General features: G+C 40.9%; 1 protein-coding gene across 2 annotated transcripts in view; it reads right to left on the bottom strand.

The window, feature by feature from the left end:
* The window catches only part of LOC124409708 (cuticlin-4-like), a 33,283-nt gene that overhangs the window by 1,057 nt on the left and 17,157 nt on the right, over positions 1-15,069 (bottom strand). The window contains exons 1-5 of one of the 2 annotated variants that reach the window (XM_046887494.1): positions 14,499-14,619; positions 12,645-12,859; positions 2,148-2,315; positions 266-471; positions 16-178 (exon numbers count right to left, since the gene is read on the bottom strand). In XM_046887494.1, coding sequence (XP_046743450.1) covers positions 16-178; positions 266-471; positions 2,148-2,315; positions 12,645-12,859; positions 14,499-14,601 — 855 coding nt within the window. In that variant the 5' untranslated portion in view covers positions 14,602-14,619. Of the gene's footprint in view, positions 1-15; positions 179-265; positions 472-2,147; positions 2,316-12,644; positions 12,860-14,498; positions 14,620-15,069 lie in introns of those variants that run through there. The other variant, XM_046887493.1, reaches the window with a different exon arrangement.

Here is a 15,069-nt window from a genome sequence, read left to right as displayed (position 1 = left end):
AATTATTATATTTACCGTATTCTCACATCCGCCTTCTAATTTCACGCAGAGCTGAACGTTGCACTGGTAATAAACGCTGGCGATGTATGGAAATTTGTGAGCCTGGAAGTTTACTTCTGCCTTAGTCTTGTCCTCGCTGTAGGTAAACTGATCCATTATTTCCTTATCCACTGGACAGCTGGAAGGTAAATAAGAAAAATTGTAGAGCACAGTTTTACTGTCCGTCCATATAGTACAGTACGCCATATGATTTACTACCACATACCCTTCGTCATTTATCAGGCGCTGTTCACCCCAGCCAAAGCCATCCCGAACGAGGCAATCTGAAATCCTCAGGCCATACGTCTCCTGAGTGTCAATGCTGATAACCAGAGTCAACGGGTCGCCAATCTTCACATTTTCTGCAACCTGGTGCTGCGTCGGATCTCCACTGAAAATTTTCATCGTGCAGCCAGGCATCGGTGCAGTTGCCTAAAGATAGTGGTGAGTAACAGGTATTTTTAATATGCTGATGCTATAGGCCATGAGTATCATTTATTCTTTAATTCTTGTCGAAATTTAATTCTTAAATCTGGGACTTTCTTTTATAAACCGAACACTTTTCTGACCGACACATTTTTTATTTGGCTGAATTTTTTTTTACAGATTCTATATCGAAAAAAAGAGGTACGTATTTCAGGATTTTTTTTCTTTCACACATTTTGGAAAACAGCGGGGATCGAAAATTAGAGAATCTAGTGATTTTCGGCTTGTAGACTCATTTTGAAAAATTCATAACACCGATTCTATTTGAGTTAAAAGGTTCTGTCATTTTAAAGCTAAAAGAATGAATTTTGATAAAAAACTAGTTTCATTGAAAATGATTAACAAACTCGTATGGTTTTAAGCAATCAAAATGTTTAAATCGATTTTTAACGATTGCCCCCACCTCGTACCGAGTTCTTAGTATAACCATCGTATTCTACGTCAAATTTCCTTGTATTATCAATTTTTTTATTTATTAACAAAGACTTTATAAAAAATTGAACGAAAAATTGAATGAATAAAAAATATTATCGTAGCACGTAAAAAATTAATTTATTAAAATTTCAATACATTATTATTAGTTAGTAAGTACCTCGTTCTGTATTACTTCGGAGAATATTTACATTTGCTCTTAATATATATATTAATATTATATCAATATATTTTATTTTATATTTATATTTTATATTATATTAATTGATAGCAAATGTAAATATTGTAGGGTGTAATGCAGAACGAGCTACTTATTTACTAATAATAATATATTGAAATCTTAATAAATTCATTTTTTACGTGCTACGATAATATTTTTTATTTATTCAATTTTTCGTTCAATTTTTTACAAAGTCTTATTCGCTAATAAATAACATTATTTAATTAAACATATGGAATAATCATTTATATTACAGAGAAAAACGATACGAGGCAAGAAAATGAGGCGTGCAATGGAACCCGCGCGCCGATGTGACGTGCCACGCTAGATAAATTATTTTTTTTCCAATAGTAATAATAATATCTCCATCAATTAAAAATGCTTTATTGAGACGAAATTTGACGTAGAATACGAATACGATTCGTTGAAAATCGATTTAAACATTTAAATTGCTTATAACGATATGAATTTGTTAATAATTTTCAATGAAACTATTTTTTTTATCAAAATTCATTCCCATAGCTTTAAAATGAAAAAAGGAATAACCTTTTAGCTCAAATAGAACCGGAGTTTCGAATTTTCGAAAATGAGTCTACAAGCCGAAAATCACCAGATTCTCAAATTCGATCCCCTCTGTTTTCCAAAATATGTGAAAGAAAAAAAATTGTCAAATACGTGTCTCCTTTTTTCGATATAGAATCTGTAAAGAAAAATCAGCCAAATCAAAAATGTGTCCGGTTCGTAAAAGAAAGTCCCATCTATTCTATCAATATATGTCGTTTTCCCAAAACTCGTCACGGTGTGAACAAAAAAAAAAAACGCAGAAAGACTGTAGTAATGATAATGGTCGAAAAGTTTAGATTCTTTTAAATAAAAATTGCTACATGGTTTCTTTTCCGCCGAGTTATCTACTCTGGCTGTTGCTAATCAAAATATGGTTCGTATGTATCGTTGGTTAGCGTTGAATTACCTGAAGCGGAAGCGACTGTAACATCGCGACGTGCGTGTTGTCATTTGTAACAATTTTATCCCTAGTTTGATATCGGCATCTCACGTGAAATCCTCTCCCTTGATTTGTGACTAATTTGAGATGAGGCTGGACAACTATTGTGTTGAAATATTCAATTCCACCGTCATCCTGAAAAATTCAAATATATTAAAACATTATTAGATGAGGATTTAAACAAATCGAAAACAAATATTAACATGATTGAAATTTTGGTCACGTTCGGAACAATCGAGTGACGCAATTGTAGTGAATAATTGTTTTTTCTTACAATATCTAGGATTGTGATGACGTACACGTTGCAGTATCATTAGAAATCGGAAATTAGACTCGCCGAACATCGACCAGGACAGCAAGGTTCAATAAAAAGTGGGCTAATTCCTTACGTCGTTGCATCTCCAACGACTTGTATCACAGGCGAATGAAAAATTTCCAGATAAATAGACGGAATACGGTCACGATACTAATTAGGCATTACAGATAATTGACACTCTGACTACCTAATATCCGCAGTATAATGTTTAGACTACATATGTAGAGGAGAAGAGAGACAATAGATGAATTGAAGAGTATAATATACTTGTCCTCAGCAGGTTGCGTAACGTGTTCCAAGGCTTTTTCGTACAGCATTGAGTAAGGAATGCCCTAATTGTAAGCCATCGCGGCTATTCATTCATATCGTAACAGTATAAACAGCTGTTAAGTATGTATGTGTACATATGTATGGACGCGACGTTAACTCGGCACGTTGGGTTGTCGGTGGTAAACTATGTACGGTTTTTATTTTCTCGACTCTCTATTCCCTCTTCTCGTATTGTCTCGGTGGTTCTTCGTTTGGTCCCGGGGCACCGAGGAATGCCACCTGCGAATCTAATTGACACATATTCTCCTTTTTGCGTTGTTTTTTTCAACAGAATTCAACACATTTTTGCATGACTGCCGAGCGGAATTGTACGGCTACCTCCTCGCGACTGTTTTTTCTGCATCGATTAAGGCCTCATTCGAAACGCGGTCACGTTCTCGTGAAGAGTCGTATTAAACGCGCTCGCTAGGAATCCAAACGTCTAAACACGTATGTACTTAGCACGCGCTTAATTGCCTGCGCATAATCCGATTCTCATACAATTCAGTCCTGTTCTGACGTGACTTATTTCGTGAAAATCCTACGAATTCGGCAACGTTGAAAAATCAATTTTTTAAATTATCCAAAGAAAACTGGCGATACGAATGACCGCACGAGCTTCCAAACTACGAGATTGAAATTAGTAACGTTAACATAACGAAACATTGGAGAAAAAATTGCTGTATTCTTAATTTTACAATGATCTTTAATTAATTAAGATTTCAAAGTATGATCGTCATTCAGACAATTCCAAAATCGTAATATAACGGTTTTTCCTCAGCATGAATCGTTACGACAACGTTACTAACTTCAATATGATTCCAACCTTTACTCCCCTTACTTCGTGTAAGAACGGGCGCTTGCAGGGACTGAAGAGTTGACGATAAACGGGATGTGAAATAAGGATCAATTAACCAGTTCGCGATGGCTCATCCTACACCCTGGCACTTTCATACGGTGCATCGGCACATTAAATCTATGCCCATATGCATTACGCAGGTATGAGGAGGTATATATGTATATCGCGGTTATATCTGCTGCTGCATTTCTTGCAGGGTTCGATGTCCGGTCAGTCAAGGCAGCTCAGAGGTTGGGATCCGGCGTCTCCGGAACACCTTCAATAAATCACAGCCCTCAGATTCTCCATTCCTTGCCTCGAATTTCGGTAAACGTATGATTCTTCGATGTCTTTTTTTTATCAACAAATATCAAGGCCTCCCCATTTCAATGCAGTTTGGCAGTCACTCGTGTAACTTTCGCGAAAACTTTCCGTTTCTTTATAAATTTATCTTTCGTAATATTGTTACAAAAATATATCTTCGTCAAGGAACCAGGCGCTTTAATCGTTCTCTTATAAATTAGGACTTGAAAGTGGGTATTCGATATTTATGGCTCGAGAAATTAGCATATACAAAGAATATCTTATTCGAATATCTGAGGTACACCTACAATAGTGTCAAATGTTTGCGTTAACAACCATACAAATGGTCCCTTCTAAAAACGGAAGGTTGTATACCCAGAGAAATTTCATTCAAGGACTCTATCTCTTTTTTTTTGATTCTATTGTTATCTGATCGGTTTGATGAAGCCGTATATTGATCAACAGTTTCTGTTTGTATTGGATATTTGTTGCCGCTTTTGTTCTCTCATCCGTTGTTATTAATATTATTACTGTAATTTATTTACATAATTTTTTATACAAAATTTACTTTCATACCATAAGAAACAAATATCATTTCCAATCACTTCGCCGAGAAAGTTTAGCACTGCTACTCCGAACGATAAATTTCGTTTCGTGAACTTCGATCATCTTATGAGAACAAGAACTTGCGTAATTTAAACCGCGTTTTCGAAATAATCTGCGGGTATCTTTCTACCAAGACCAAGCAACGCTTTTTTTTCTCTTAAGATTCTGAGAAGGCGATCAGGGTGAGTAGGCGTTCGCATCGCGCGTTGCCTGAAAAAACCATCCGCCTCGACCAGTATACGGGCAAATAATAAGCTGTGTGTTATATATAGGAGTTCCTGGCAACGACCTTCGCCCATGCAGCAGAGGCCTCTACCAGACCGTCCTCAGCAAGGATATTTGCAATCGCGAGTGCATCGCCCGAGGTACTCGACGGCTAAGGATAGGATTCTCGTCCATGCGGCTGCATACTTGGGGCTGTGCCTATATCCAGTCCTGCACACATACATACATGCTGTATATCGTATCAGCACCCACGTTACAGGGTTGGAAGTATATCGTACAGTACGGCCCGATATAATACACACCTACGTGCAAGTACGTACGGATAGAGTTACTTTGCACAGATCGCGTTTCCGCTTCTTCAGCACTAAGTGATTTTATCCCGCGCACAACACTCTTTGGGTACAGCGCACAGTATTAAAGATGTGCACCCGTAGTTGTGTACGCGCATGTGTGTGTATCTAAAACGAATTATACGATCAACATATTCAACAAACATTACGTGATTCTCGATCTTATGAGTGGGCGAGAAGCCGATTTCCGCCACACATCCCACGTATTTCTCAACCCACACATTTTCCTCCGCCTCTTCTTTCTCTCCTCCAGTCACTCGAGATCCCGTCGAGACGTTTTTTCGGTTATCAAAAAGAAAGAAGGATAAAAATAACATCGTTTTCAAACACGGAAAAACTCGAGATTCTTGTTCATTGATTTATTCTACAGAGGTATTTTGGTGAAAATATATTGGTTTTTACTTATGCCTCTCTTGAATGTCATCGGGATTATGTATACTATAAATAAATATATCTTAGCTGTACGGGGATGACTCCATGTCTGAACAGCTGGAGCTGTAGCAACCGGACACGGACAAACTGCACAGCCTTGTTCCCGTTAGAGACATCAAACAAGATGATATTATACATCCGGATCGACGTAACGTATTAATTATCGATCGTCATAGGTAGAAGAGAGATAAGAAGTAGATAAAAGAAGAATAAAAAAAAGTGCCATGGTGCGGACTGACTGCCTCGTGCCTATAGAAGCGAGACAGCGAGATATTATGTATTATATGCACACCGTACAGGCAAATACGTGTAGAGAATCGAAGATGTATGTATCTGCGCGTACCGTTTAGCTATGCTTTTTTAACAACAATATTCAACATTCGGTCTCCAACCGATGATTAGTGAAACTCGTCATTCGAGGAAAGACCTTGAGGCTTCGGTAAATCGTTGCTGTAACCGTTGCTGTGCTTCTGCTGTTACATGATCTTATCTAGAGTTGAAAAATAAGACAACAAAAATAAATTTGTGTTTATAACGTACGTATTATAGGTATAGCGATGATGCGCTTCTATCTTTGGAGTTCTTTATACACGATGAATCCGCAACGTACTTGACTCAGAAACCGCATGGTTAATAATTATCGTACTCGTACAAATGTTACGTGTCGGGTACTTCCTGAAGGACAATCTTAGCTTATGTAACGCGTATAAGCGATTAGATATGACGCGCTTGACATGCGATCTTCGTGTACATATATATAACGATGTAACATAAAGCATCAGCAACACATTGAATCTAGTCGATAATCTCGCATCTCAGCCGTTAAATATACGCCTACGACTTCTTATAAAACGATGAAAAACTGAGTGCGTATACTAATTTTATACCGCAAAGGCAGAAGTATTTTCCCCCTGAACGGTGCGAGACTCGTTTACGAAGATTACGCGGAGCTGGCGACACACACTCGTTGAGCCGGTTCCGAGGATCGGGCTTGTGACAGTGTCTCGCAGGTCCCGGGCACTCGAGGATTGAGGAGGAATGCGACCTTGACGTTGCAAGTTTAAAGGATGTTTATGTGAGGACCAGTAGACTGCCGATGTACGTACTCCTCAAGACCTCACTACACGCGTTATATGCAGCTGTTACCTTTGTCCGACCGTTTATATCCTTTAGAATCCTGGCTCGATTGTATCCTTGAGGACGAGGTACATATTCTGTATGGTTTTAATTTTCCCTGCGCTCTTTTGACACTAATCCACCATTATCCGAGTATATCTTATGGTTATTTATCGGTGATTATGTTCTCCGAGAAAGAGCAGCTGTACCTTCTATGGCGGACGATTCGCCACATACGTTGACGTCACCGAGGAACGCTTCGCGTCGCTGTCGGTGCTTTTATTGACCTTATTGTGGAGTTGACGAGAAAGAGAGAAGAAAATAATAAGTAGGAGCCATGCAGGGGAGACAAAGGTAGCGAGATTCTCGAGGGACCGGCCCTACTGCTGGTTCACATGGAAGAACATCCCTTCTGTGTTCTTACTGGCAGCGTCACGTTATAGATGCATATATTGCGAACATTCAATAAGAACTAGTTCCAGAATCTTCGGCATTATACACATGTACACGCATCGTGAAAGATTATTCATTACACGCGTGTATGCACCTATCAGTAAGAAACTAATCACTTTTGTGTTTTACACAAACCGTGAAACGACGATCATAATTGCCAAGCCGCAAAGGTTATAATAACTAATTGCTTCTTATTTGTTGCCATTTCATCGGCATTCAAAATTTTATGCAGATCAGGTTTGAGTGTACAACTGACTCCGATATTGAACTTTGCTGTAATGTCTAACGGACTCCTGTTTGTTTCTTAAATTCTGATTGCAGACGGTGAATGAATTGGAAGCTTTTTCGATTTATTAGATATAGCAGATCGAACAGAATCATCGTTACTCGCGGTTTAAACTGCATCTGTAACCGAGGAAAGGTCGCATCCAGTTTCCAAAGCAGTGATTATATCCAGTAAACTTGTGAATCTACTACTTAACCGCGGTAGAGTCACGGTACTAACCGTCAATTTACTCGTTTGCGTAGCTCGATTTGCTCCGCGCACGGTAAATTATAAAGCTCGCGGATCGCACGCATTGGAAAACGGCTGTGCTGAGCGTCCAAGGGCTGAAAGAACGATCCACCCAAGAATCGTGATGTTTTTCATGGACCATTTCCATTCACGATGGCGGTGTCTATTGACGGTCGTAAGTCGCCTTTCTGTTTCGCAGAAAACCTCACGGAGTGCCGTAATTTAAACACAGGAATTCGTAAACGAAGAGACGAAATAAAATTGATGTTTTCGCGGATGAAAGTCAGGCTTGACCTTCGAGAGCTGACTTCGCATTCACCCGCATGTGGAGTTGGACGACGATTCCCCAAATGTAGGAGTATTGAGCTGCAGAAAGTTTATTCTGTATAAACTACAGATTTGGCACTGCGAGGCGTGTAATTAACCGGGTGTTAAGCGATCTATTGCCTATGTATGGTAACTTACGGAACACTGCACATACGCATCTTACAATATTTGCATATTTATGTACACACTTATGCTTGTATGTATAATAACGTATGTACGGTCTGTCGTTCCACTTCACCGTAGAAAAGCACCTACCCGTAATTCAAAAAGAATGTTTTCATAGAATTGTTGAACCTAAGCAAAGGAAAAATGGCCATAACTGTTGCATATTTGCTTCAAAATTTCGGTAAGAAGCTCATAAGTGATAGTCAGTGAGTACGGATACATTATACCCACGCATACTGCCGCATGATGTACCGCTTATGTCTAAACACATCGAGAAGAGGACACACGTACTTTCTCTTATTTTATTTTTACAGTCATATAATACGAGATATAATTTTTTAATGAAAGACTCAAAATTTCGTTCACTGTATTATGGGATTATAAGCGTCGGATACATTGCATGCGTGGAAAAAGGAAAGGAATCAGTCGGCGATTTTTGTATGCGATTGAGAAAGCGCGTGTGAAAGCATACCGCAAGTAACGGAGATCTGTTGTTTTCTAAGATTTCAGCCCGTAACTTGACCGTACGGCCAAGCATCATCCACTCAAGGATTTTTCCGGTCGACAGTTTCACCTATTCCGCATTTCACCCTCTTGGGATACTTGTTTTTATATCGAATCATCAATACAAAACAACCTGATGTAAATTCCCTTAAGCTGTACACACAATTTCGTAACATTTTCGGTATATACCTGTAAGTTCAACCGAGTATAGGTATCCATGTATGCATATTAATTATCACCGTTTGTGTGCAGTAAATATTTTGGAAGAGACTCTCTCGAGAGAGCTACGGACGGACTTGCTCAGCCTACAAAGAAGGAGTGTTAAGTCAAGAACCGCCGGACAAAGATGCCCCTCGCCATGCCACCTCGTCCTGCGCCTACGAGAAGACGTCGCGTCGTTCCGAAATTTCACTTTCACCTTGGTCAAGTCACCCGTAGGCTCAGCTTCGAAACCATCCCACCAGAGCTAAGAAAACATATGAGATGTACGTGGGGGACCGAGTCTTTACAACGAAAAAAAAGACAAAAGTAATCGGAACGTCGAAGGTGAGCAGCAAGAATTAATGAATTCTTGGTAATGTTTTTTATCCTGGTATATGCTGGATTTCGAAAGCAATTTCGCTGTCCGAATCCTCGACCTCTGGCATTATTATGCCTATAGGTTTGACGTCTGAATAATAATCATTAAAAGTAAATTCTTGAGCTGGGATGAGCAGGAAAAATGAGTTGCTCGGTATGAGCGGACACGCATGGCCGCGACCATCGTCTAGAGCCGAGAGCATAGCTCGAAATAGCCGATGAATCGATTCTCAGCGTTCTCCAGGTATCCGGTCGCGGTCCTTCGAGCGACCTTGGCGAATCGCAGGAAAGTCGTAGGTTTAGCGCGTTGCGGTGCGGGTTTCGCTCGCCAACGCAACCGTAGAGCCACTATCGGGAGGATTGTAGAGGCACACATCCGAGGCAGGCTTTAAGGAGAGAAGTCAGACGAGTTCCAGCGTGGGTAGTTTTCACCACACGACTCCGAACCGCGAGCCATTTACGGAGAGAGACGACCGGGACAATTTTTTAACTGTCAAAAATTTAGCGTCACGGTTATAGGACATTGCGAATTTATTCTGTCCTGTAAGGTATCACAAAGCTTTGTAACTTTCATGTGTTCATCAAGTGGGATTTTTATCGGCTCTGGCGGCAACTTTTACTTTTGTAATTCGACAGAGTCGAGACTCCGATCAGGTGATTGCAAACTCATTGTCAGCTACGGCTGCGCAGCCCACGGTGAAGGCTCAGGGCCGAGTATCCTTTTCTCCGTCGTCGATGACTAATCCTAGGCCGCAGATTGTAAAGTTTTCAAGCGTTTATTCGTTTGAATCTCGCAGATAGCTCCCGTTCCTTCACCCGGCAATTGGGTATGACGACAATGGCGATGATGAGCCTCTTGCATAAATTTTTATCCACTTTTTTTCTTAGTAATAACAAATACGCGACTCATCGCGGTTTCGTCGCTGAACAGATCAGGAGGGGTTGTTGATGATTCAACTGGAAATAACGCAACTTCGACAAAGGAAAACAATAGACGAGTATTATACACGTACGCGTGAACACGTATCTACCTGTATAAGCTTACGCAATTGCGTAAAATGATGCTAGGCGAGTATTAACGTACGTCCATACCAATACTGTTTATGTCATAGTTACACATACGCGTGCATTACACTTATTGTTAATTAGCTCGTATATATGCGGTATAATATACCGGAATATTAGGAAAGATCATTTGAATTCTACTAGGAGTACTTTGTAGTATCAAAGGTTCTCTTCATTCGAGTTGCGAAATTTGATCTCCTCTTTTTCTTTTTCGTCGGATTAAATATTTACTTCCTTCACGAAACATCATTCTTATCAATAATCAATAATCAGGCTGTGGTCAAAATACACGTGTGTAAAAGAAAGTAGAAAATAATTTATGGAGCGTCTGATTTTTTCCTCTAAGATAACCTCTTTCTCTACGCCGTAATCCTTCGTTAGATCAAATCCCCTAGAATTACAATATCCCCTTATGTAAGAATCGAAAATGTGACGCGGTAGAAGATTAATCGAACGATATATAATTATAGTGACAAAAACGACCTCGCGAAAAGTCTTTGACCTCCGAGAGAAGGACTCTCACGGTAATAAATGCGGTGTTCAGGTCTGTTTTCTGTCTCTTCTCTGTTGTTCACTTTGTTTTTTTGACTTCAGCCGTGGGCGCATTGGGCGACAGCGAGTATGGGACGTAGGTGGTGGGTATTTTCATGTACGCGCGATGTAATAATTCACCGGTCGACCTTAGGGCCACCTACGCTGATGTGGGTGCAGTTATACACGTTACAGATAGTGGTCTACTCGTAGATACATCTAAGCGTGGATAAGTTTTACTAACTAATTGTAAGTAAATTCTGACCAAGAAACGGACGGATGGAGGGTAGCAGATCCATCATGAAGTATCTAGCTATATATTGGAGGTACTTTATACCCTAGATGGAACACGTTGCGGTTTAAATAGTTGCATACAAATGACATAAACGCCGTTACCCAACTTCGCGTGAGACAACTACGGAATGAAAAGACTAACCCCGTCGACGTCGCCGGGAGAATGTAACGTAATGGAATGGAAGAGTGGAATAATGAAACGGTTTCTTTAGCGGACCGCGACCACGAGTGAGCAAAGCGCCAAGGTGGAGGCGGAAGCGAGGAAGTCGCGATGAGCGGACTAACCCAATTGAACATAAATTGTGGAATGTCGCGTTCACCATGTCCAAGTTTCATAACGTTCATCAGTGTGGTTTTTTAACCTTCTACCGTTCACCCCTGATTGTGACTTGACAAAAACTGCTCGATCCATATCGCTAGTTGGATTATCACTTGCGACCAGGGATTTTATTTTTATCGTACTGCTCTGGTACCCGTTACAACGAGTATCAATATTGCGTAGTGGCAAGGACGAAGGAATACGTTTAAACCTCGTGCAGTGTACTGCATAGTATACGCGTTACGCCCACGCATTCAAAGATGCTGTAAAAAGATGAAAACGTGGCCATCCTCATCAGCGTGGGTTTCAAATCATCAAAGTTAATTTACTATATTTCCAATTCCCATTCATCCACGCAATACACAGGTATAGGTCATGTAATAAACGACGCAGGTCCATCGTGTTGTAACTCTGAGATGAGTGTTACGCAATTCCAAGCTGAGGGAATATTCGAATTTCGATGTCGAGGTTTGTAGATTTTTCAGACGCATCATCGGCGACTCAGACATCCGGTGTGAGGAGACGTGCCGGGCGTTTAGTGTTCAATACGCCCAGCAGCCGTGTAACGTGGTTATGAAATAGTAAACTCGCCATCTACCTCATACATTGGCACAAAACCCAGATGGAGAAAACGGTCTGTTACAAAGCGAATGCACGGGCATGGCAGCTGCCATGTCGTCGTCGGTGGTGCAAACGGCAAACCTGATGGCGATGGCGATGGCTTCCTCGCTTCCATAACTGGACCGTTATGTGACCGGGCTCTCTTCTGGTACGGGTACACTTATACGTCGTTCCCCGTGCCTATGCATATCTTGCTCTTACATGTGTATACACCGGATTATATTCTCTCTCTCTTTCTACGAGTGAGATTTTTTACGTTTTTTTTTTTTATCCGACACACGTATGTAGTCCCTCGGTAAACCGAACTTTACCGACAAGTAGGAATGTCGTAGAGAAAAATGAACATGAATTTTGATTGAATTGGCAAGTAATCGAAAGAATGGAAGAAGGAAGCATCGAAGAGTAAACTTATAAGTGATAAACTCGTTCTCTGTATCTTCGCTACAGGCACGTAGACATGATGTCCACGGGTATTTTTGATCGACCGTATCACTGTTACTCAATAACTATCGGATTAAATTCTTTCCAGACTCCGGCCTCTGTTTTTATTCAAATATTATTTTCCAATTTCCATTAATTTATCAAAATTACGCTTACCAGCTCGGTCGGCATAGTGTTGCACGACCTAAGGGGTAGGGTGTAGGTAATGGGGGCCGGCTGACTCCTGTATTCCTGTAGGCACGAGCTGTTCTTCGAAAGGCCTCGTGGATATACAAGACCGTGAAACGCGGAGTTACCCTCCGTCGAAATATGCACGATGATTGATTCGCTCGCGCATTCGATCTGCACCGTGCTTGCGACCGCCACGGTTGCTGGAAGAAGAAGAAGCAGATAATGAAATTAAAGTGTATTTAATATAATATAAGGCATGAGCAAGCAATTGGTAATTAAATCGAGACTGAGGAGAAGGGTTAATCACCTTGAATGCGTGAAAGGTCAACTGACTGTATAAGTATATGTGTGCCAAGGAAAAATTTGCGATTCACAGTGTCTCAAAGATTACTGTTCTTGGTATTACTGCGTAAACTGGCTTAACTTTGCCAGGAACAAACTTTAACTTTGACTATCGCGGTGATGGGTATATGGCTTACTTTATTGCGGTCTTAGTGAACGCCGAAAAATTCTAAGAAATCTATCCAGGTAATCAGCGTACGGGTATACGTCTAACAGACGGAGAAAGACACTTTAGCTTCTTTCCAACAAATTGCACTCCGCAATCTTTACTATTTCTTAAAAATATTCTGAAAATTTTTGTTTTACCGCGCGTGATTTCGAATTTATTTTCGGGATACGTCTGGAGGGAACTCGACCATTCCAATCAACGACCACGTAGTTTTACTTAGAGCAGAATGTGTAACGGTGCTTGGTATTCACTGCTGCAGGAAAATGATCGATTGTGCCTGCTGTGTATGCGGTGAAAAATGATTCACACGCTTCAGAAACGACCCTTCAGTTATTTCTCGACTTTTCGTGCTGCTGTAATATTATGGACCACGTTGGTTAATATCCTTCTGCTCGATTGGAGATCGCTAGCTACCCTTCATTTCCAGTTTCGTACAGTGCAAAATGCTGAAAGGTGCTTAAATAAAAGTTTACTCTTTGCCGCTGTTACGATTTCTGAATTATTTTCACAGAATCACTGGAAAGGAGTGTTATACGAGAAATACGTGTATGAGTTTGCAGTTAGCAGGATTACATCGGAGAGTCACGGTAAGTGTCGTGATGCTAAGACAATGATGAGATAGTGTTGAACTTGACTGACCGTCTCACTCACTCGCTTACAATCATAGAAATTTCATTCTACCAACACATTCATGTGCGGATCTATATATATACCTTCACTTAGCTGCAAAAGCTATTTTCCTACACTCTCAAACCCATTCAAGGATGTAGTATAACATCTCACGTACAACTTTCGCTGGCGGATGAAAGGCCTGTAGCGTCATAATTGGTAATTTCCCCGTTAAAGATACATGGATTCTCGGACTCGAAAATAGATGTAAAGGTATGTAGAGAAAAAGAGAGAGAGCGACAGGCGGAGATAAGGAAGAAGCGTACTGGTTGAACAGAACTCCAGAGAAATCATTGGGATTCTTCATATCGTACTCGTAATCTAATAATCATAAATTTTGGTACAAGATTCGGAGAAACGGTTTTCTGCGATCACAAACGCGTATCGGGCTGAACTGTGAAATTTTTCATCTACGGAACCGTATAAAGTGCCACAGGAATCCCGTAACAGCGTCAACGCTAATCACCGAGTTACTTCGGGCGCGACGAAACCCAGGAGGTGCAGTTTTAAGGCGGACCGCTAGGCCTGAGCTCTCGCGTAATCGTGTAATCGTACAATCGAACCGCATGACGGAGTATAGCAAGCGACAACCGTGGAGAGGGTGTAGGACGAGCAGTTATGCAAGGTAGTGGGCAAGGTGCGGATACGTATGCCCATACCTGCAACGTGCAATGGAGTCCAAGACCTCCTCCACCTTCTTCCCCTGCTCTTCGTCCGTCTTCCGTGCTTTGGACGTTCTGCAATTGAACTTTTGCAGCTCATTTTACCGTGATATGTGCAACGGTTGACACGGCGACCAGTCGTCGTTGTCCTCACGGTGGTCGTCGCAGGCTGTTGGACTTGGCGCAGCATACCTTTATGACATCATGGCTCTACGATGCTGCACGTGGCGCTACATGTCTACGGTGTAATATGCAGCTAGAATAATAACCCTGCTCCTGCGGTTTGTACTTTGAGACCGTCGATGATGACGAGAATGACTACGAAGACCGAGATGGACTCCATTAATGCCTCCCCATTGTATAGGCTTCCTGCACTACCAGGGAATACGGACATATATCCATCCATGCGGGATGCCATAAATTACGAGCTATACGTTTAATCCTGTTGCGGTCACTTGTGTTCGACGATGAATATGTAGAATTTTCATGAATTGCAGGGTGAAATATTGCGGATACGAATTCTAAACTGCAGCGTTGAACACGTAGATGTTGAATCAACTAAGCAGTA

The sequence above is a fragment of the Diprion similis genome, chromosome 8 (genome assembly GCF_021155765.1).
Source record: "Diprion similis isolate iyDipSimi1 chromosome 8, iyDipSimi1.1, whole genome shotgun sequence".
NCBI classification, from domain to species: Eukaryota; Metazoa; Arthropoda; class Insecta; order Hymenoptera; family Diprionidae; genus Diprion; species Diprion similis.
The sequence above is the reverse complement of the archived record's forward strand: the minus strand, read 5'-3'. Positions and strand labels throughout refer to the sequence as shown.